The 21,028-nt window shown below is 47.8% G+C and overlaps 2 protein-coding genes across 2 annotated transcripts in view; both read left to right on the forward strand.

The window, feature by feature from the left end:
- IGSF5 (immunoglobulin superfamily member 5) overlaps positions 1 to 6,377 on the forward strand; it is a 94,435-nt gene extending 88,058 nt beyond the window's left edge. Inside the window, exon 14 of the transcript XR_015240461.1 lies at positions 170 to 6,377. The gene's annotated coding sequence lies outside the window, so the exon portion shown is untranslated. The remainder of the gene's footprint in view (positions 1 to 169) is intronic.
- Positions 6,378 to 11,585: 5,208 nt separating this feature from the next.
- The window catches only part of PCP4 (Purkinje cell protein 4), a 61,703-nt gene continuing 52,260 nt past the window's right edge, over positions 11,586 to 21,028 (forward strand). The window contains exon 1 of the mRNA XM_086676007.1: positions 11,586 to 11,744. Within this exon, the coding sequence (XP_086532133.1) occupies positions 11,736 to 11,744 (9 nt within the window). The 5' untranslated portion in view covers positions 11,586 to 11,735. The remainder of the gene's footprint in view (positions 11,745 to 21,028) is intronic.

The raw sequence follows: 21,028 nt of genomic DNA on the forward strand, positions 1-21,028 counted from the left end.
GGCTCATTGCCTCCAATATGACCCACATTGCCTTCTCTGGGATGCTCTTGTAATCATAAACTGCCACTGTGATATTTATGAATCCTACCAATCCCTCAATAGCCCTTGAATGGACATTTCCTTCGATATCAATGAGTCCAAGCATATTATCATATGTGCTCCTATGCAGGAATTTTTCCATGGTATTTTCAAGCACACAAATTTTGGAGTCAGACTGCTTATTTCTAAAGGTAAGACTTCACAGTTACTAACTTTGGGATTCTGGGGAAATTACTAACTTCTCTGAACTGCATGTTCTTTGAAAAAAATGAGGTTAATAAAATTGCCTATCTTATTCAGTTTTGTGGGAACTCAGTGTAATAAGTCACCTGCATCAGGGGCTACACAGGTGGGGTCATCAGGAGGCAGGAACCACACTGGTTTTCACCCAGACAAGCGTTTGTATAACAGTTGATAATGAGGCGTACAGTTGCTGAATGGCTGACCAAAGAGACAAAAAGAGAATTCTAGAGGTGTCATAGAGGTGTCCCTTGAAGGCAGCTATCAACCTGGGGGCTGGTGAACAAAGGGAAGAATCTGGGATTATTAAAATTTAGAAGCTTAGGGGAAGGACCTCAGGGAGTTGAAGTTCAGACCTCTGTCAAGGAGGTGTCGTTCTGCTGGTGCAGTGTCTCTGTGGGGAGTGTAGGGAGACTGATTCTGCAGATGTGGGGAAAACCACTAACTAGATCAAGTCTGGAGGAATTGCCAGTCTTGAGGTGAAGAAGCACGGCCACCAATGGGAACAGGGATCAAACAGAAGGAGCAAGAAGGGAACAGGAAGGAACACACCTGTCCTTCCACCTCCAGGCTTGCAGAATCCTGACCATCCATGCTCTCTCTTGGTGGATTCTGGAAGGGAATGGCTGGCCAACTTGAAATGTGGTTTGCAGAATCCCAGATATAGAATCGTAGAATGGGGCTTGAGTCATGATCTGAAGGTTCGTGAGTTCAAGCCTTGCATTGGGCTCTGCACTGAAAGAGAAGAGAGTATGAAAGAGAGTCTACAATTCCATCTCTGCAGTTGTGTCTATGAAATGAGCAATAGTATTTTCCTGTTTTTTTTTGCATGCCTGGTCATTTTTGGATCCTCGACATTACAAATGTCATATTGTGGGGTGCTAATTTTACTGTAGTCCTTTAAAGAGTGATGGGTTGTTTTCCTGGCATGTAATTAAGTGAACTGAGGGTCACTTTGAGTCTTTTGAGGCTTGGTGTTAGGCTCTGTTGTGGCGAGCCAAGAACAGCCTTTATTCAGGAACTAATTTAACCCTACTTCTAAGGCAAGGCCTGTGTATTTCAAGGTCACTCCATTTTGGCTGGTGGGAACAGGAATGATTTCCAGTTCTGTGGCACCTCCAGGAATTGTCCAGGGGCTCTTTCCCCAGCATTGGGAAGTTTCCTCCACTTTGGTTTCAGAGGGTATTTTTTGCAAAGATCAGTATTCAGTCCAAGGCACCAGGGAACCTTCTGCAGCTCTCTCACTACAGCAACCTCTTCTCTGCCATCCAGTCTTGCAAACCTTGGTCTCCCTGGCGCCCCCTGGTGAAAGCAATGCCCTCATTGTGTTTTTCAGACTTCCATGGTATATACACTCTCTAGCCCTCTATCAAACCTTGGCTGATATGAAATGCAACACTGTCCAAGGTGATGTTATGCAATATTCTGTATCGGTGGATTAAATGCTCTTTAAACCTCCAGACAGTGGTGCTAGAATTGGATAGATAGAGGTCTGTGGGCAGCAAAGGAAATACACCAGAATATATGCCCATTCCAGTTAAGGTGAATTACTGTCTCTTCCAGGGTAGGGGTCTAAAGATGTCAGCTTGCAACCAAAGGGTTGGCTGATCTCCTTGAGGGGTGGTGTCATATCAGGGGGCTCACACCTTCTAATCTTCCTTTTATTTTTTTTTAAGTTTATTTACTTATTTTGAGAGAGAGTGTGCAGGCATGGGAGGAGGGGAGGGGCAGAGAGAGAATCCCAAGCAGGCTCCATCCTGTCAGTGCAGAGCCCAATGCAAGGCTTGAACTCACGAACTTTCAGATCATGACTCAAGCCGAAACCAAGAGCTGGACACTTAACCAAGTGAGCCATGTAGGTGCACCAGTTCTCCTTCTTAATAAAGAAGGAAGACAACACACTTGCCAGATCAATGACCACATACCACATACCTGAGGCCACATTAGTCTCCTCTGGGAGAGATACCATGTCTGGCACAGCAGTTGCACTTTGGGCTGCTATTTGGTTGGGATTGTGCAACTCTACTGACGTCTTCCAGGGTCTCTCTGGCTTCTGTAGAGATCAGACTGGTGAACTAAGTAAAGATAAGTTGGAAACCAACACTCCAGTCTCCTTTTGGTCTTTAAGGGTGGCACTGATCTCTGCTATTCTGTTGGAATATGATACTGTTTTTTTTATGATCATTTTGGCTGGGGTGGGGTGGTTTCAGAGATTTTACTTGGCTGTCCCCACAATGAGAGCTCTTACACCACAAGCCATGGGTCCATTGTGGAGATTCTGCCCATTGCCAAATATGTCTATTTCCAGTGGACCCACTCTGTGTTGCACCTGTTCCAGGACACCATTTACACTCAGCTCCCTTATACGCTAACAGACAGGCTAATGCTTTGAGCTCCCAGTTTCCACTTGGACCCTGTATTCAACAGTCCTCTAAATTTTAGGGTATTCTATTTTTTATTTTATAGTTACTCAAGAAAATGGTCATGGGTCCTTCTGAGGAATAACTGGGAAAGTTAACACTACTCACTATGGCTATGATGTGGGTGGGTCCTTTTCCCTGGAGACCTGGCCCCCTTTTTGGTTGACTGCTTCTGAGTCGGTGAACTGGCTCAGATTGAAAACTGGGCAAGGAATCTTGACTTGTTATTGAGATGCTTGCCCTCAGCCTCTTGATTACTCACCTGGGGATCCTTGTACAGATTTGTATAGATCCTCCTACAGACATGTTTACCTTGATTAGGGTTTCTCATGCTCAGCACATGTTGCCCCAGATGATTCTTTGTTGTGGGAGACTGTTGAGAATATCATAGGAAACTTATCAACAACCCTGGTCTCTACACATTAAGTGTCATAAGACTCTCCCTGACCTGATCTCACAAATGTTTCCTCCCAGTTGCGACACCACAAAATGTCTGCAGACATTGCCAGCGTCCCCTGGGGGGGGGGGGCTGTCCCCTTGCTCCTCCTCTGAGAAGCACTAGTATAGACTGAGAAAGGTCCTTTGTGGTGCATTTATATGCTGTGTCTATGGATGCTGTGTTCTATTAACATCTATCAACATAGCGCTCTGTGAGTCAAGCCCACTGGCTGCTCTCAGACCCTTCCACTCATCTTGATTATTGCACCCACCTGCTTTCAATGGTTGACTGTTGCCACTTGGCCTCCATTATTTCTGGATCCTATCATCCCTGTTGCCATCAGGAAGCCTGGTTCTGTATTGGCCCTTGCAGCAGTCCTGGCCTGAGTAGAATAGATACCACTGAGCTACTCAGTGCTGTTGGAAGCACATTTCTTATTGCTTTGGTGAAGGCAAAGCCCTCACTGCATATTTATCCAAAGTTATATGGTATGATAGCATATACCCTTAGCATGCCCTCATCACTGAGCCTTTTGATCCTCTCTTCCTCTTTTTTTTTTTTTTTCCCTAGCAGTTCTGGCATTTCTACCTCACTCAGTGTGAACCACCACTTCCTGCAAGGTTCCAAAGCCATTCGAGCAGCTTGTTGGAATCATCTCTTGGGGTCTTGGCTGAATGATCAGTGTTCCATCATAGGAGAGTTTTCCCATCTCAACAAACTTTCTCTTGTCCCCACCTCTGGCTTTCTGCCTCCATCTAACTCTCAGAACCCAGCCGCATATGCATTTTCATCATGGCTTCTGCCAGTACATGTTGGCCAAGCCCCAAGCTCCTTTGGGTTCTTCCCTTACCAGGCTCAACACTTGTGCCAGCTTATATAGTGATTTAACTCTGGTTATGAGTCTGGCAGTCAGGAAGGGAGGTGGGGAAGGCTTGGCATAGGCATGTGCTGTCTTGCAAGAGAGAAGCCTCTGTACCATCTTCAAGTACCAAGAACACCAGCCTTCAACAGGGAGGAGGAGGCCAGTGCTGTAGTCCCAGAGTGATCAGAGGGACCTGGGGGCTCAAGATATTTGCATGCATCTACCCACGACTCAGGATCTTTTTCCCTCCCATAGACCCTGACTTTGGCATAGATTAAGAGAACTTGCTTTCTCTGGCATTTGGCTACACTGTAGTTAGTCTTGGGCGTGTTCCTCTTTTTCTGCCCACAGTCATAGGACATGAGAATTTCTGTTTGCTGCACGAGAAGCTCTGGGTTCCACACTCAGCCTTCATTTCCTGGTCAATCACTCTCGGCCTTGCCTTATTTTTCTCTATGGCCTTGACTTCCCCAGCAACAGCCTTCTCCTTCCATTGTCCTGCTAATTGTCTTTCTCACCTATTTCTGGAATGGCTCCCTGGGGAGAGGGGGATTCAGGCTGTGATCCAGACAGAACAAATGCCTCAGATGATCCAACAGGAAGCTTTGGAGCTGGAATGGATGACCCTGTAGAGTTGTCCTGAGTTGAGATAAGGGGCCAGGCATTTGTTGGATGTGGAGCTGACAGAACTGGATGTGGGTGGTCACCTGAATGACATGATGACCCTGAGCAAACAGGGCCCTTTGGCTGAGAGCAGCCTCCGAGGGAGGACTGAGTTGAGGGCTGAGTCCATCACCAACACCCAGCACCCTGGGAACAAGCACTTCCATCCTAGGAGTGTGCGGGTCAGGGGGCTACACTAGAGTGTCCTCTAGAGAGAACCTCAGCCGTGGTCCAGATGTCTGAGTCTGCTCAGGCCACCATGGCAGAAGACCACACACATTTATGTCTCTCAGTCCTGGAGGCTGGAAGCCCAAGATCAAGGTTTCAGCAGGGCTGGTTTCTTCCGAAGGCCTCTCTCCTTGGTTTGTAGACGCTGCCTACTCCCCATGTCCTCACATGGCTTTTCTTCGTGCACATGTGTCCATAGTATCTCCTCCTCTTTTTATAAAACGCCAGCCCCATTGGAGTGGGGCCCCACCCTTATGACCCCATTTAAGTTTAATTGTGTCGGTAAAGACCCCATTCTACATACAGCTGCGTCGGGTTTAGGTCTTCAAGGTATGAATTTGGGGGGATGCTATTCAGCCTATAATGCCAGACAAGTGGGCTCTGCAGAATCTGGCTCTGCAGAATCACTGATTTGAAATTTTGGGAAGAGTTGCTGAAGCGTGAACTGGAGGAGTTCACCTGTGCAGGAAGTGCACGCAGGGAAAATAGTTAGAAACTCAATAAAGCACAATTCTGAGAGCCATCGTGACTGCTGGGAGCAGACAGCCTTACCAGCAGGACGGGCATGGCCTTCAGCGATGGGCCAGGGATCCAGGCGTCAGAGACGGGATTGGGGGGGGGGGGCTCTTTGAATGCAAACACCGCTGACCTTTTCATCAAAGAGGGAGTTGAGGGTGACATGGGCTCTGTGAGCTCTCCAGGCAGAACTTATCCCCAGGACAGCCTTAGACCTTTAATTGAGCTAAAAGGGACTGCAGGTTGTAAGATGACCTTTTCCTCCATAAACAGGGAGTAATTTAAACCTGAAGAACAATAGTGGCTTCCGGTGGGCCTGTAGGACTTGACACTGGAAGATAAGACAAGACAGGTGCCCAGATCTGACCTGTCCGTGTCTGCCTCCCACACCATCCCCTTTTCTCTCCTATTGCCTGGTGACTTTTAAAGAAAAAGTGACCTCACAGCGTGCCAAGGTGGGCTGGAAATTGCATATGTAGTAAACACAAGTTGTTTCAGGAAAGTGCGAGCCATGGAGGGGGAGGGAGGGAGGAAGGGGGAGTGCCCGAAGGTAACAAATTTCCACTATCTCCAAGAAATTATAAGATGTACACATCTCTGATGCAGAGTGCCCAGTTAAGGGTGACAGAAGAGATGGGGAAACACTCTTGCTGGATGGGAATGAAGGGGGCGGGGCAGGACAGCAGCCGTGCAATATTATTTGCTAAAACCTTCGGAAGCCACCGCCTAATGTTTCTTCTATTAATCTATTTTTCCTTTAATTAAAAAAAAATGTTTATTTATTTTAGAGAGAGAGAGAGAGAGATCATGAGTGGGGGAGGAGCAGAGAGAACAATACTGCACTGTCAGCACAGAGCCTGAAGTGGGGCTTGAACCCACAAGCTGTGAGATCATGACCTAAACCTAAGTCGGACGCTTAACCGACTGAGTCACCCAGGCGCCCGTTTTCTCACTTTTATTTTATTTTTTTTTATTTAAAAAAAAATTTTTTTTTCAACGTTTATTTATTTTTGGGACAGAGAGAGACAGAGCATGAACGGGGGAGGGTCAGAGAGAGAGGGAGACACAGAATCGGAAACAGGCTCCAGGCTCTGAGCCATCAGCCCAGAGCCCGACGCGGGGCTCGAACTCACGGACCGCAAGATCGTGACCTGGCTGAAGTCGGACGCTTAACCGACTGCGCCACCCAGGCGCCCCTCACTTTTAAAAGACAAAACTCTTACCTTGGAAGGTAAATCTTTTCATTTTATAGAGAAAAGAGTTTTCTTTTTTCAGCAGCTTCCATACTCAGTGGCCAGTAGAAAACTTACTTGTTTGGAAGTGGGCATTTATTTATTTATTTATTTTGAGAGAAAGAAAGAGAGAGACAGAGAGAGAGAGAATCCCAAGAAGGCTCTCACTGTGAGTATGGATTCTGACTCAGGGCTCGAACCCATGGAACTAAGAGATCATGACCTGAGCCTCTCAAACTCATGGAACCCTGCGATCATGACTTGAGCTGAAATCAAGAGTTGGACACTTAGTTGACTGAGCCACCCAGGCGCTGTGTTTGGGAGTGTTTTTGACAACTAACTCCGTGCACACATAGGGGATGGGAGAGAGAACAGAAGGGGATGGCCTCACCCTCTGTCCAGAAGCTTAAAATCCAGGAGGGGAGAATCAAGATTTGTGCAAGCCAGCACGCACCCAAATCAGTCATTGGAATAAACAAATGTTTCCTGGAGAGGTCTGTAGAATTACATTGCATGTCTACAATTGTGGCCATAACCAGAGTGGCTTCCTGGCTCTGGGCCACGTGGCCTCCAGAGGTTGGCTGAGGGCTAGAATCTGCAAAGGAGATTAAAATTCAAGGCAGCAGGATGCAAGGTTGGGGATCAAAGGCAGGAGTTCACTGGGTCCACCCTTTGGACTAGGGAATGCTGAGCCTTAGGGATGGGGGCTGCATAGACACCCAGGGACTGCAGGGGGCTCCTGTTTGGGGGGACAGTGAAGGCAGAATGGAGGGAGGGGTCCAGCCACTGACGTTGGGCCAGGAAATCTCTGTCCTAGGAGGATGACCACCTTCTCCCTCCGTCCATGCCTTCCACGTTCAGGGATGAAGCCTGTGCTGCACCTGTGCATGGCAGTGGTTCACAAGGAAGTAGAGAAGCAAAGGCAGGAAAATGATGCAGGGTGTGGGTTTTTTTTTTTTTAAAGCTCCCACACCCTCTGAAATTGTATATATATGATGCATTTGGTATAAAAGTCTGATGAAAAGCCCCAGGTCATCAATATACAGTGGCCCTATAAATAACCCTAAAGGAGGATTTTGAAAGATTGCTTGGTTCAAGTCTGCACCGTCAGGCAGAATCACGCTCCCAAGAAGATGAAAATAATCTATCCATATTATCTGGGTTTTTTTCATAAATTATAGAGCCCCATGTCTGGATCTTAACTCAGAAACGTTGAAGTATTCCCCGAGATCTAATATATGAAGCTATGCGTCTAATTCTCCTGAAGTTCTTTCAAAATTTATTTCTCAGCTCAATATATCTGTTGTTTCTATTTTTGCTTAGGTTGGCAGATGCACGATTTTAATATTTCTTAAATTAATTTTTAAGATTGAAAGCACCAGTGGAGGAGATGAGACACTGAGGAATGGTGAGGCTTTGCCAAGGTCGCGTGGAAAACCATAGCTCAAGTCAAGGACTCAAGTTCTAAGCTTCTGGTTCATGACTCCATCTACCATGTAATACAGTGTTTGACTAACATGAGTCATGTGAGAAGGCCACATGGATTCTAAAAGGAGGTAGAGGGAGGAGGATGGGCAGGAGGCAGGAGGGAGTGAAAGTTTGGAAGGAGTGCGTGAGGTGTGTGTGTGTGTGTGTGTGTGTGTGTGTTGTGTGATCACTGTTCTAAACAATGATCCTCAAACTTGACTGCTTATTGGAACCACCTGGAAAACTTTAAAGACCATCTACTTACTGTCCTTATCCCTTGGGATTCCAAGATGAGGTCCAGGGACCCTTTGCAATCCTTGGTCTGATGGCTGGTCTGTGGGGACACCACTGCCCCAAGACAAGGGATGGGGCTGGGAGCTGTGGTCCCAGGGCCTACCTGCTGGGGAGTGATAGAAGGAACATTCAGTGCCCGAGTGCCTGGGCAGCTGTCCCCTGAGCAAATGTGGAACCAGAACTGTGTGGGGTGCACCCTGGGATGCATTATGTGTAACCCCCAGGTCCTGGTTTCCCATGGCTGCTCTATGGCCACACTCAATTTCACTTTGTGTTTAAAACAGACAGCTCCATGACCCATTGATTGGAGATAACTGTGTTATGAAAGGTGCCCCGGGAAAATCCACAGGGTTAAATTGCATGCTACATGGCAAATACTGGTCTAACTCTCCTTGAGATCCTTCTATTCTTTCCCTAAAAGTCTTCTCCAGCACTTGCTAGGACATCTGTATTAGTTTTCTAGGGCTGCCACAAAGTACCACAGGCTGGGTGGTTTCGACGACAGAAACGTATTCTCTCACGATTCTGGAGGCTGGAAGCTGGAAGGCCAAGACCAAGGGTTGGTTTCTTCTCAGGTCTTTCTCCTTGGTTTGTAGATGGCTATCTTCTCCCTGTGTCTTCACAGGGTCTTCCTTCTGTGATGGGTCTGTGTCCTAATCTCCTCTTCTTATATGGACACCAATCCTATTTGATTAGGGCCCACCCATATGGTCTCACTTCAGCTTACTTACCTCTTTTAAGGCTCTATCTCCTCTATTTCTAAATACAGTCACATTTTGAGGTACCGGAGAGTTAGGACCTCAATATATGAATTTTGGAGGGAACGCAATTCAGCCCATAATGCCATCTATCCTCTCTTCCATACCCTTTATAACCCCCGATTTGTTCCAAATTGTATACTCTCCTTGGCAAAGCCACAGCCCATCCCGGGCACCAGTTCTGGCCCCTCCCCCGGAAACACTAGCAGCCGTTCACTGCTCCCCAAACCCCAAGCTGTTGTAAATCCGTATGTGCACTTGTGTTATGAGAAAATTCATGTCTGCACTACAACCAGGCCAGCAGAGCACTGGCTGGTCCTCTGTGTCTCCTCTGTTTGTCCCCTCTGCCTGAGCATAGCCTACAAAACCACACAAGGGACCCTCATCAGGGTTATCACTGGGAGGTAGCACTCTCTACCTCCAAGCACTGGGTGCTCAAAATCCCCAACCAGACAGGCTTTCCCTGGGGAAGGCGTGGTTTTGCCATTCATGCAGAGAAGGGAGCCCCATCCCTCTTCTTCCAGTCGGCTGCGCCTCAGCAGACCCACCCTCCTCCGTCTCCCACTCCCAACCACTGGGGGACCCTAAAGGCACCCTGTCTGGGCCCTCCCATGTGTGACACTGGGGGCAAGGAGGGGTGGGGGAGGAAAAGAATGAGAAGGATGCTGTCAGAATGTGCTGGCAGGCAGCTCCTTTGTTCGCAAAAGGCTCGTGTGGTTGGGATAGACAAATAGGTAAACAGTAAAACCTCGGATTGTGAGTAACTTGTTCTGTGAGTGTTCCACAAGATGACCAAACAGTTCTAATAAATTTTAACTCGATAAACGGGTGATGTCTTGCAATATGAGTAGCACGTGACGCTGAATGTCACGTGATCACAACTGAGCCAATGGTTCTTGAAGTTTGCTTTGATATACAAGTGCTTTGGATTACAAGCGTGTTTCCAGAACGAATCACGCTCGCAAATCAAGGTTTTACTGTATATAACCCATTTCTGTTTCTCTGTGAACGAAGAGTTATTATAATGAATGTACCTGTCTTCCCATTGAAAGGGGACTTTCTGTAGACACATTCCCATGTAAAGTGGCTATAAGTTAAGAAGATTGGCTCCCACAAGCCTTAGGAGTTTTGTGTTTCTTGCTGCTTTCTGTTTGTGGTCACTCACGTTCGTACGGTAGATGCAAGAGCTCTGGGCCCTGGCTCCCGGCCTCAGCCTCCGCAGGTGGCCTGTACTCGCTGGTACCCACTGGGGATGTGTGGCTTTTCCCTCACTCACCAAGGTGGCCCTGAGAAAGGAGGTGAAAGGAGAGGCCACTGTGGCGTTGGCCAGATAGAAGACAATGGAGGGAATCAGAGACAGGCCCGAGCTCAGTGTTGGTTCATCATACAGCTATTGGCAGAGTCTCCCCATGTGGGGTGATGGGTGAGGCCCCCGCGGGGCATCTGAGGACTGTAATAACTGCCCAGTTTCTCATGTATTTACCCACATGGTAGCTGTCACTTGGATATGCTTGTATCTCCCGTAGGTCCTTTGAAGAGTCATCATTTGGCGTATCTGCCATGACAGGGCGTCACTGTCGGAGAATCCCGCTTGAACCCAGGGCCAACCTGGAGCTGGCAAGTTGCCGGAGGGTGTCCTGATCAGCCCTGGGCCAACGAGACAGGCCGCGGCACCCACCTCATTCCCTGCACTGGCCATGATCCCGGTTGTGAAAGTCAAGGCCTCACTTGGGTGCCGTGAAGGCTCTTCGGGGTCTCACAAGTCCAGGCAAAAGGACTGAACCTCTTTACAGAGAGGCTGGACAGGCTGCAGCAATGAAATCTTTAACAGATTCCACGGTCCAGCCCGCATCTCCCTCCGGATGCTGGTGAAGTTTTTGACAACACAGATAAGGCCGGAGACTTCCTCTCTTGTCACAGCGTGACTCTCCAAGTCGATGTCCCAGCGCTGCTATGACCTCTTGCCAAGGGAGGAGGTGCCCGGGATACGAACAGCCTGGCAGATTTGGGGTTGGGGCGGGAGCAGTGGAGAATGTTCTCCTGGAAATCTGGGATCTGTGCCACGAAGGGGAAGCCGCAGCTCCTGGGAAAGCGAGGGGGAGAGAGAGAGAGAGAGAGAGAGAGAGAGCGAGCATGGGCTGGTGTTTCCAGAACTGCCCTTCCTCTGAGATGCAAACATTCTTTTCACTGACGTTGAAACGTATTTGAATCCTGGACCCTTGAATTAGTAAACAATGGCAAACCGGTGATGATCTTTGTACCTCTGGCTTTGACCTTTAAAAAAGAAAAAAAAAACCACGCACAAATCTAGCAGCTCTTTCCCTTGGCAGAATGTGGGGCTGAGACCCAGCTCACTTCCCACCTGGCTCCACTAGGTGGCCCCTCGTGCTCTCGGATGTCTGCGAGGCATGCAGACAGGTGAATGAATCTCATTGGCTTACGGGAGGCATGATGCCACCGGGCAGCCCTTTTTAAGAGAAAAGCCAGGACCGGTGGAAGAGCGACCCCTGAGCAGCGATCCGGGTGCTGAGCACGGTGCTGAGCGCAGGGATCCCGCGGCTGCCGCGTTACAGCAACATGAGCGAGGTGAGTGGCCCTCGTACTTGGAGAGGGAGACTCGGGGGTGACCAGTGCGCTGGCCGCAGTGGGTCTCGGGAGACGCCAAGGGTCTCCGAGTGGTGGTCGATCAGCCCTGTGACTCTTTGCTCGGAGGGCTGACCCCTGTTGCTATCCTGGTTTGCGGTGGCAGATGCAGAGACGTTGGTGAAGTTTGCAACTTTTTAAAAATTCGCCTTGGAAAGAAAGGGATGGCTTGTTGGCTTCTGATTTAATCGTGACTTTGGAAAGTGCTTTGGGTTGGACACCTCGGGAGAGAAAGCCGAGGGTCTCAGCGTCGCGGGAGGTTTGCTGTGCTTCCCGCCTGTCCTCACGTGTTTGCTTTGGTGGATGGCTTTCAGGATGCTGGCAGGCGGACCAGCCGGTGACAGTCAGCCTTGGAAGAGACGTGGGGGAAGGACTGCACGGCTCGGCCGCACAAACTACATCTGCAGCTAGTTAGAGCGTCAGTAAAAGAGGCAAATCGCTCGAACCGTGAAAAATCTGTGTATAGGGATGGGGCTCGGGCACCGGAGAGACTTTGACATAAGAACAGCTACATTTCTTCTGGTTGCAAGTCCCTTCTCTGAATATGTTTATAGAGACGGTATTTTGTTGGGGGCAAACCTATAGATAGCTCATTTTATTTCAAAAAGATCACGTTCTCTTTCTTTTAAACGAGGCAGGTTTGGGGTTGTACAAACCACCCTCTAATTCAGCTCAGTAGTGGAGACAAGTCCGTTTTTATTTCCTTTTGGTCGGCACTTAAATAATTACTTTTATCTTCTCTGTCTTTTTTTTGACAGATGGGTGATCCTTTTTTTGGGAATTCTAGAGTAAAATTAACGACTTCAGAAATAAGAGGTGTCTTCACTGCGTTTGTCTCTCCGATGGGTGACTTTTGACATAAACATGACAGGAAGACAGAGGAGGCAAAGCGTAGACGGTTTGGGAATGGGGTTTGGGACGGAGCCAAGGGCTTGAGTGAGGAAGGGGGCAAGTGTGGAGGAAGATGGGAAGGCTGTGAGCCTCTCAGCCCCAGATAAGGCTGGGGGCGGGGCTCCAGTAAAGCCAGTGCACCTCACTTTTGTCTGTTCTCAGCCCCCAGCTTGGCATCTAGCACTCCACTGGTGTTACCTTATTTGCCCCCTCAAATCCTGTGAGGTGGGTGCTGGTATTTATTCCCCATTGACAGATGAGGAAACTGAGGCAGAGAGAAGTTCAAGGTCAGCCGGTTCAAAGTCGGCGGCTAGCAAAGGGCAGGGCTTGGGCGGCCTTGCTGGGCGGCCCACCACCGGGGGCGGTTTCTGCGCACTGGGAGTCACAGAAGGAGCCGGAGGAGGGTGGGGAGGGGGCGAGGGGAAGGGAGCTGGGGCCTGGAGCAGAGACAGGGCGAGGAGGACCAGGCCTCTGTGCCTTGCAGCCTCCTGGAGACTTCAGAAGCTTCCACCCTGGGTCAGCAACCTGTGCTCACAAGAAGCCATGGCTGGCTGTGGAGAGTGGGCTTCCCAGAGGAGGAGTCAGAAAGCAGTACAGCACTGGGGGCCCTTCTTCGATAGTCAGCTTCCCCCCGGGCTCTTCTGGGGTCATGGTGTTCCTGCTGGGTCCCCTCCGGCTGTCACCCCATCTGCAGCCGAGGCTGAAGCCCGGCGTCGTGAACACATGAGCTTTCCAGAATGCTTCAGCTCAGCGGTGTTCACCTCACCGTGGGTCCCCCGGGAGAGAGCACACGTCCCACAGCTCAGCCCACGATTAGGGTCACAGCCTCGTTTCTGCTGCACATAAAATTAGGGCAGCTCTGCGGCCGCCCCCCACCCCCGCCCCATTCCATCAGCCTCGTTAACAGCCAACTGCAAGGGTTTCCTTTAATGTTGCTAAAATCCCGCAGGAGGTGCATCCGTCTCCTCTGCCCCCCTTTGCTTCCGTGACACCCCTTCCATCTCCTTCTCCCTTTCTTCCTCCTGTCCCTCTTGCACCTAGTCCCCCCTCTGTTACGTGCAGCCCCGGTGCTCTGGCCACCAGCTGGGTGACCAGCTCTCTGCCTGATCCCCGACTTTCCAGGTGTGTGTCCCTCAGAGAGTGGGAGTGAGTCCTTTCACTAGAACTCAACTCTGCTTAAAACATTTAATAAAGTCGAACAGACGCTCCTTTCCGGGTAGAGAACTGAACGTCCCCCCAGCCCAGAGCTTTTGCTTGGTTGGGTGAATTGCGTGTGGCTTCTTGTTTTAATAGCTCTCAGGCAGGGGTTGATTCCAGATGATACTTTGCTTCCTCGTGTCACTGATTGCTGCAGAGGGCCAAAGTCAGGGGTTTTGTCAGCCTCTCCTCCGACTTCGGGATTTGCTGGAGTCTGGTGGGCAAAGAGCGCTGGCTCCAGCTGGCAGCGTTTGGTGCCCGCTGCGGAAATCCCTGAGCTCACAGCTGCTCCCCCGGGGCCGTGCTGGGGCGGGGCTGGGAGGAGAGGCCCCCAAAGGGCCAAGTGCTCCCCGGTGGGCCTTGGTCCTACGGGTCTTCTAGCCTTTAGGGGGAAGGCGGTGAGAGGTGGGGACTCGGGGACTGAGCCTGGAGCCGGCTTTCAACTGGGTGACTCCACGACCCAGTGTCTCCTCCGTCCCCTGTGGCAATGCATTGCTCGGGGAAAGAGGCGCTTGAAAAGAGCAGCTCCAGTACAGCGAGGGGAGTCAAGTCCAAATTTAGGGCACCGAGAGAGTGGAGGTGGTTTGTGGGGGTGTCTAATTTACATTTCAGTATTAAAGTATGTCAGATGGGCCGGGAGGTAATTTAGCAGGGATCAAAATGCAGGTTAAGGTGTATGAACTGGATCAGAAATCCTAACCACCAAAGTCAAGGTTAACAAAGTCACCCTCTTCTCTCTCCGCCTGGACCCCCGCACAGAAGAATGAGACTCTCTTTGTTGAGCCACCAAATAGGAGTCCCATAACACCGACAGTCCCATTTTCTCATCCAGGTGTGCGTTTTTAAGTTGCTTTTCATTTTTTTTAATGTTTGTGTATTTTTGAGAGAGAGAGAGAGTGAGTGAGCACAGGGGGCAGAGAGACACACACACAGAATCTGAAGCAGGCTGCAGGCTGCCAGCTGTCAGCACAGAGCCCGACGCGGGGCTCAAACCCACGAACCAGGAGATCATGACCTGAGCTGAAGTTGGATGCTTAACCAATGGAGCCACCCAGGCGCCCCTTAAGTTGCTTTTCAAAAGAACTGATTTAGGAGAGCCAGGAGCAAGATTTTCATGCAATAAAGGCACACTTTTGGAGAATCAGTTTGAAAAATGACACCCACCATCACCCTATTTTTGAGGAAGTGTGTGTGTGTGTGTGGGGGGGGGTTCCCATTGCATAATGCATCAGTTGACAGCTATTAATTAGACCTGAGACCCCCCTTGGGAAAGCATCTAGGATCCTAACTGTCACCACTCTTTTCTTGCATCGGCTTGGATGGGATGTTGCTACTTGGGGCCAGAGTTTCAAGCCTTTCTTCCATCCAGATGTCACCCACAAAAGGACTGTGCCTGTCAGACGCATGGAGGGAACACACTGAGGACATTTCAGGGCAAATCTTTAGACCCACGTGCCTGTCCTTAGCACAGAATCAGAAGCTACTGCCTACACACTAAGTTTCTAAAGGAAGAAGAGAAGAGTGAACAACATTGTCTGGAGAGAGATATGCAAGGGGAAGGAATGCTCCCTTGAATCTTGCAGGGGGGCATAGAAAGGACAGGATTTTTGTTTTCGAAAGTAGCCTCCACTTGGGGCTTACCTAGGCAGCCACTGGGACAACCCATTGCTAAGATAAATAGTAGGGAACAGAACTACAGTGAAAATTGTCATAGTCGTGTGCTTCTTGTGATGTCATAGTGAACCAAGCAGATGCCGGAGGACGGATGAGCAGGCTTGCAGATAACTGTGCAGGGTAGACCAGTTACACCCAGATTCCAAGCATAACTGCATAAAATGTGGATTTTCCAACTGGCCCCAAAGGCCTGGCAGCAGCAGGCCAAATGACGATCCTGTTTCTTCTATAAGTATAACCTCATTTGGGGATGTACCAGTCAGTGGCAGAGACACAGGAAGATCCAGCAAGATCCCCCTGGTTTCTCTGGATCACACCGGGATGGGCACTCTCTCTACTCTACCTGGGGATGTTAGGTCTAGGAAGACGCCAGGTCCAACTTTGGTTCCCAGTGCAACTTTTCTTGCATGGGCAGAGGTCCCAATGCAGCCTGGAAATGTGTTTGCTGGGCTGATGGTTTATGGATTGCCATAAACTTTGTTCCCCCGGTCCCGCACCTCATTATCGGATTGTGTGTGGTTAAGAAGTCTCACTGTTTTTCTCTTTTGAATTGAGTCAATGACTTGCAGTTGATTTTATTAAAGGTTTAGTTGAATAGTGTGATCAAGATGAAAAGGAAATGCAGGTTTTTGTTGTGAGAAGTGCCTTGAATTTATGATGAATACGTTCTCTGAACTTTTTTTTTTAATTATAATTTCTGCCTCAGTGCTTCATTAGAGGTGTTGTTATAGGTGGAAGGCGTTCACACTGCATCTGGGGGCCTTCTGTCCTCAGTGAACTGTGTGCCCTGTACCATTTGAACACCTGAACAATATCATGAGCCCAAGCCTGGGGCTTTTCATTAATTTAGAATGGCTTTCTAGAAAGGGCTTCTCACTGCGGGGGAAAGAAAGACTTTAGGGGATGCATATGCACAGATTTATATAATATTTGGCTGATAGTTTTATAAAACACAGCATTAAAGCTCATGCTGTTATTGTCTTAGTCTGTTCAGGCTGCTATAATAAAGTATCACAGATTGGACAGCTTATAAATCGTAGGAATTTATTGCTCACGGTTCTGAAAGCTGGGAGGGAGTCTGAGATCAGGGAGCCAGTGTGATTCGGTGAGAACCCTCTTCTTGGTTCACAGACAGCCTTCTCCCTCCTGTGTCCTCATATGGTGGAAGGAGGGACAGGGAGCTCCTTGGGGTCTCTTTTTGTGAGGGCACAAGTCCCATTCACTGGGGCCCCCCACTCGTGACCTGATCACTCCCAAAGGCCCCACCTTGTCATGCCTTCACCGTGGGGGTTAGGATTTCAGCACATGAATTTTGAAAAACACAAACATCCAGACCATAGCAAGTATTATGGTTGCATTTTTATTTATTAGCATTATCCCCCCTAGACTGTGAGCTGTGAGCTTCCTGGGGACAGGAACAACTTTACATTGTCCACCGGACCTGGCTCCTGGTCTGGCACTTGGTAACGTTCCCTTATTGGATGAATAAATACATTTGGGGGTATGGGTTTATCAGTTAATGTGACCAACAGACCAGACCCCCTCTTTTCTAAACGTTGAGATTTGTGGTCCAGACAGGTTTGGAGAAGAAAAGTTCTATCTTTTGTTTTTTACTCCCGGTTTGAAACCTGGGTTTGCCATTGAAATCCTTTTAAGTTGGAAATGGATACATTGTCAGATACACAAAAGAAGTGCGCTGACGGCAGGCAAAGCGATGAGAACTGGAGAGAATCCGGACAGGAAGAACTCTTGGCATTTGGAAAAATGTCAAGGAAAACAGGGACGCTGAGGGAGGGACAGAGAATTCTAATATCCTACAGTTGGGGGTCGTCTCCCTTGGGACTATTTCACTTCAGATAAGCTCTATGAAATTCAAACAAAAGGAGCTTCAGCCAGAGAGGCAGAGCCCGTGAATGCCCTACAAAGCTATTGGCTGTACTGAAATAGAACACCAATTTGACTGTGCTTACAGGGGGATAAGAGAGAGCCCGAGCAGATCTTTAGGAAGATTCGTGCCGAATCACAGTCGTCCAGACTGCAGATCCTGGCACACCGTTGAAGGCAAAATATACTTTGTGTACAGGAAGCACAGCGTCTATTCAAGTTTTTAATTGCTATTTAAAAATTAGCCATTGATGTTTCTCTGAATTAACCAAATGTTTTCATTTCTAATTGCATATTTAAATATCTTAAGTTGGTTTATATTTGAGCTAGGGAGACGTGACCATTCCTACACAAAAAGCGATGGGCTTGTGTGTCTTCCCCTGGGAGGTTAGGCACTGAGATGTACGACCGTGTCCCCGTGCGGTCCAACAGGCTGTGACGCCACGTTCCTATCGTCCCCAGGTATCAACTGTTTACCATTCTTCATCCACCTTTGGAATGAAGTGAGGTATAAGTAATGAGATACAGGTACAGGTGCACTTTGGGAATGGGTATGAGAATGTTCTACAGATCGTTGTTCTGTGCCATAAGCCAAGCAAGCCTGACACACCCACCGGTGGCCCAGACCTATAAATCCAACATCCATTTCTGGGCTGTTGTACATGAACAATTCCGTGTAAGTTACACATGCCAGGCATCAATCTACTTGAATATTGTTTGTGCCTTACACATAGCCCGAAATTTATGCCTCAGAATCTCACTGAATTGCTTCTTGTTCCACTTCTGAAAGGGAAACGCTTGGCCATGTTTATAACATTGCCAGTGGAAAAATCAATCACCCACTAAATGCCATTATTTTACATTTTACTCTAAAACTGCCACCTTATAAATAAAAAGAAGACAAATTGGAATCATAAAGCAGGTAGGTAATCATCCACAAATTGAAAATTCTCCTGCAGAACATCTAAGGGGAAAGAAGCCAAAAAGTGTGAATTGATAGAATTATTGCAATAAGGCAGTTTTCATACCACAATGGAAACTAGACTACAGAACAGGAGAGTCCTTTTCCCTGGAAGGTTTCTGCCTCTGGTTTGAGGAAGTCATGGGCTTGGCCAAGACTGAAATACCTCAATCATCCACACTTCAAGCCTTCACCCAATGGTCTGGATTGCCTTTTGAGTGTTAGTTTTTAAATATTTGTTTATGACTCCCGGACAGCTATTTGATAGCTGGGGTTGGACCTGGTTTGGCTTGAGATCATGCTTTTCCTGCTATCACAATCCCAAACTGTGGAGGAGAGACGTGACAAAAGAAACGGTCATCTGTCCTCATACCACCACATCTGTGGCTTGGCTAAAGTTCTAACAAAGTGATTAGTTATTTTAATTTTATGCAATGCCTGGAAAGAAGACCCTGCAGGTAGCAATACTCATTAACATTTGTCTTACCCAAACAAGACAGTTAAAATGGGGCAAGAAAGTGTGTTCTCTCTTTTCCGCCAAGATTTTCTTCTTTAGTCAATATACTTTTATGTCCATCAAGGGCTAAGTCCCACTATTTAAAAATTATTAAGAAATTAGGCCTGTTAATTATTTTTAAAGAATGTTTTAAAGATTTTTTTTTTATTTTTAAGTAATCTCTATACCCAACATGGGGCTTGAACTTACAACCCCAAAGATCAAGAGTTGCACGCACTCCCAACTGAGCTAGCCAGGCGCCTGGAAGGTTCTTACATATATAAATGGAAGGTTCTTACATATATAATTTCCTTATTAAGTAACATCACTCTTTCATTAGGGATTATTAGAAAAATAGCACTTTTCTTTCCCTGAGCCTGGCCAAATGGCACAGTGTACCTGGACTTTTCCTTTTCACATTTCCCGACACCTGTTTGATACACCGAGAAATCCCTGATGCCACGAATTGGTCAGATAGTCCTGGTAACGGGACTTCCTTTTGAGCCTAACTTGATGGCTGTGGTTTAGAGGCTTGTGTTGGTGCTCATGAAGATATCCCAGAACGAATCTAGCAGGATCGGTTCACATTTCTATTGTTTTCTTCTTGCTTTTGCTGACAGTGTTAGTATTCTTTTCAATCTGTGAAATTTTATGCAGGAATTTCATTGGGGTAAAAAAACACATGTCATAAAATTGACCACCTTACCCATTTTTAAGTGTATAAATTCAGTAGTGTGGTTTATTTATTTTGTTACGAAATAGACCTCCAGAACGGTTTCATCTTGTGAAACTGAAATTCCATTACCTATTAAACAGCAAATCCCCTTTCCTGTTCCCCTTATCCCCGGTGACCACCTTTCTACTTCCTGTCTCTATGTATCAAATGTCTCTATCTGACTCCTCTAGGGACCTTATAGACGTGGAATCACAGAGTATCTGTCCTTTTGTGCCTGGCTGATTATACTCAGCATAAGGTCCTCCAGGTTCGTCCGTATTGTGGACTGTGACTAGGCAACACTTTTTTTAACAACATTTTTTAAAATTGATTTATTTTTAGAGGGTGAGATAGAGAGTGAGCATGAGCAGAGGAGGGGCAGAGAGAGAGAGAGAGAGAGAGAGAGAGAGAGAGAGAGAATCCTGAGCAGGCTCTGCACTGTCAGCACAGAGGCGGATGTGGGGCTCGATCTCACAAAATGTGAGATCATGATCTGAGTGGAGAGGAAGAGTCAGATACTTAACTGACTGAGCCACCCAGGTGCCCCTGTGTGAGACTTTTTAAAAGTCACTTACCTACTTAGTGGGGAGATTAGTTCAGTTAAAAGTAGATTACGTAATCTGTAAATCCTCCTCCCGGGGCTCAAGGAGCTGCATTGCAGCACGTGGTGGTGTTCTGAGAGCAAGCCAAGAGTCACGGGAACCCCATTCTTCCCTACTCACCAAGTGACAATGTCAGTATCGATCCTGAGAGTAGCTATTGATAAAACCTAATTTCGTCCTTATAGACCTTTGATTCTAAACAGATGTAAAGAGAAATGTCAAAGTTTTCTTCACCGTGCATGTGAGAATTAAGCACCTTACAGCCCCAGAGATGCCATTCTTGGCTGCCGTCTACCAGTGGTGCCCCCTGGGGTTGTGCTGTGCACAACCTGTGCAGCCGAACATGGTGGCCCTGCCCTTTCTTGGGGTGTAGGCACCCTGCTTCAAAACCACTGACCTAGAGAAAGACTGTCGTTTCTATGGTTCTACTTAGAATTCAGAGAATTCAAGGAGACCGTATTTGTCATTTCCCTCAAAGCAGTCATTTTCAAATAGGGAACTGAGTGCCCAAAGGTGAATTTTGCTCAAAACCACAGAGCTTTTTGAGGAAAAGCCAGCGTGAGTTTCACTTACACACTTCCCCTCCTATTACATTTCTCATTTTCTGGCATATCCTGGACACAACCCAATTTCTTTTACACCTGCCCCAATTCCATTTAGGACTTGGGCACGAAATACATGAGAAACAATATTGTCCTGGATTTTTTTTTTTTTCCATTAGTCTTGAGTGAAAAAAGAGCAGCTACGGGGATCTTGACCGAGTCATTCTTTCCACCCCCCAGGTCTTCCACTTGACCTCTAGAGGTT

This window comes from Puma concolor, chromosome C2 (assembly GCF_028749965.1).
Source record: "Puma concolor isolate L17-30 chromosome C2, mPumCon1.1.hap2, whole genome shotgun sequence".
Taxonomy (NCBI): Eukaryota; Metazoa; Chordata; class Mammalia; order Carnivora; family Felidae; genus Puma; species Puma concolor.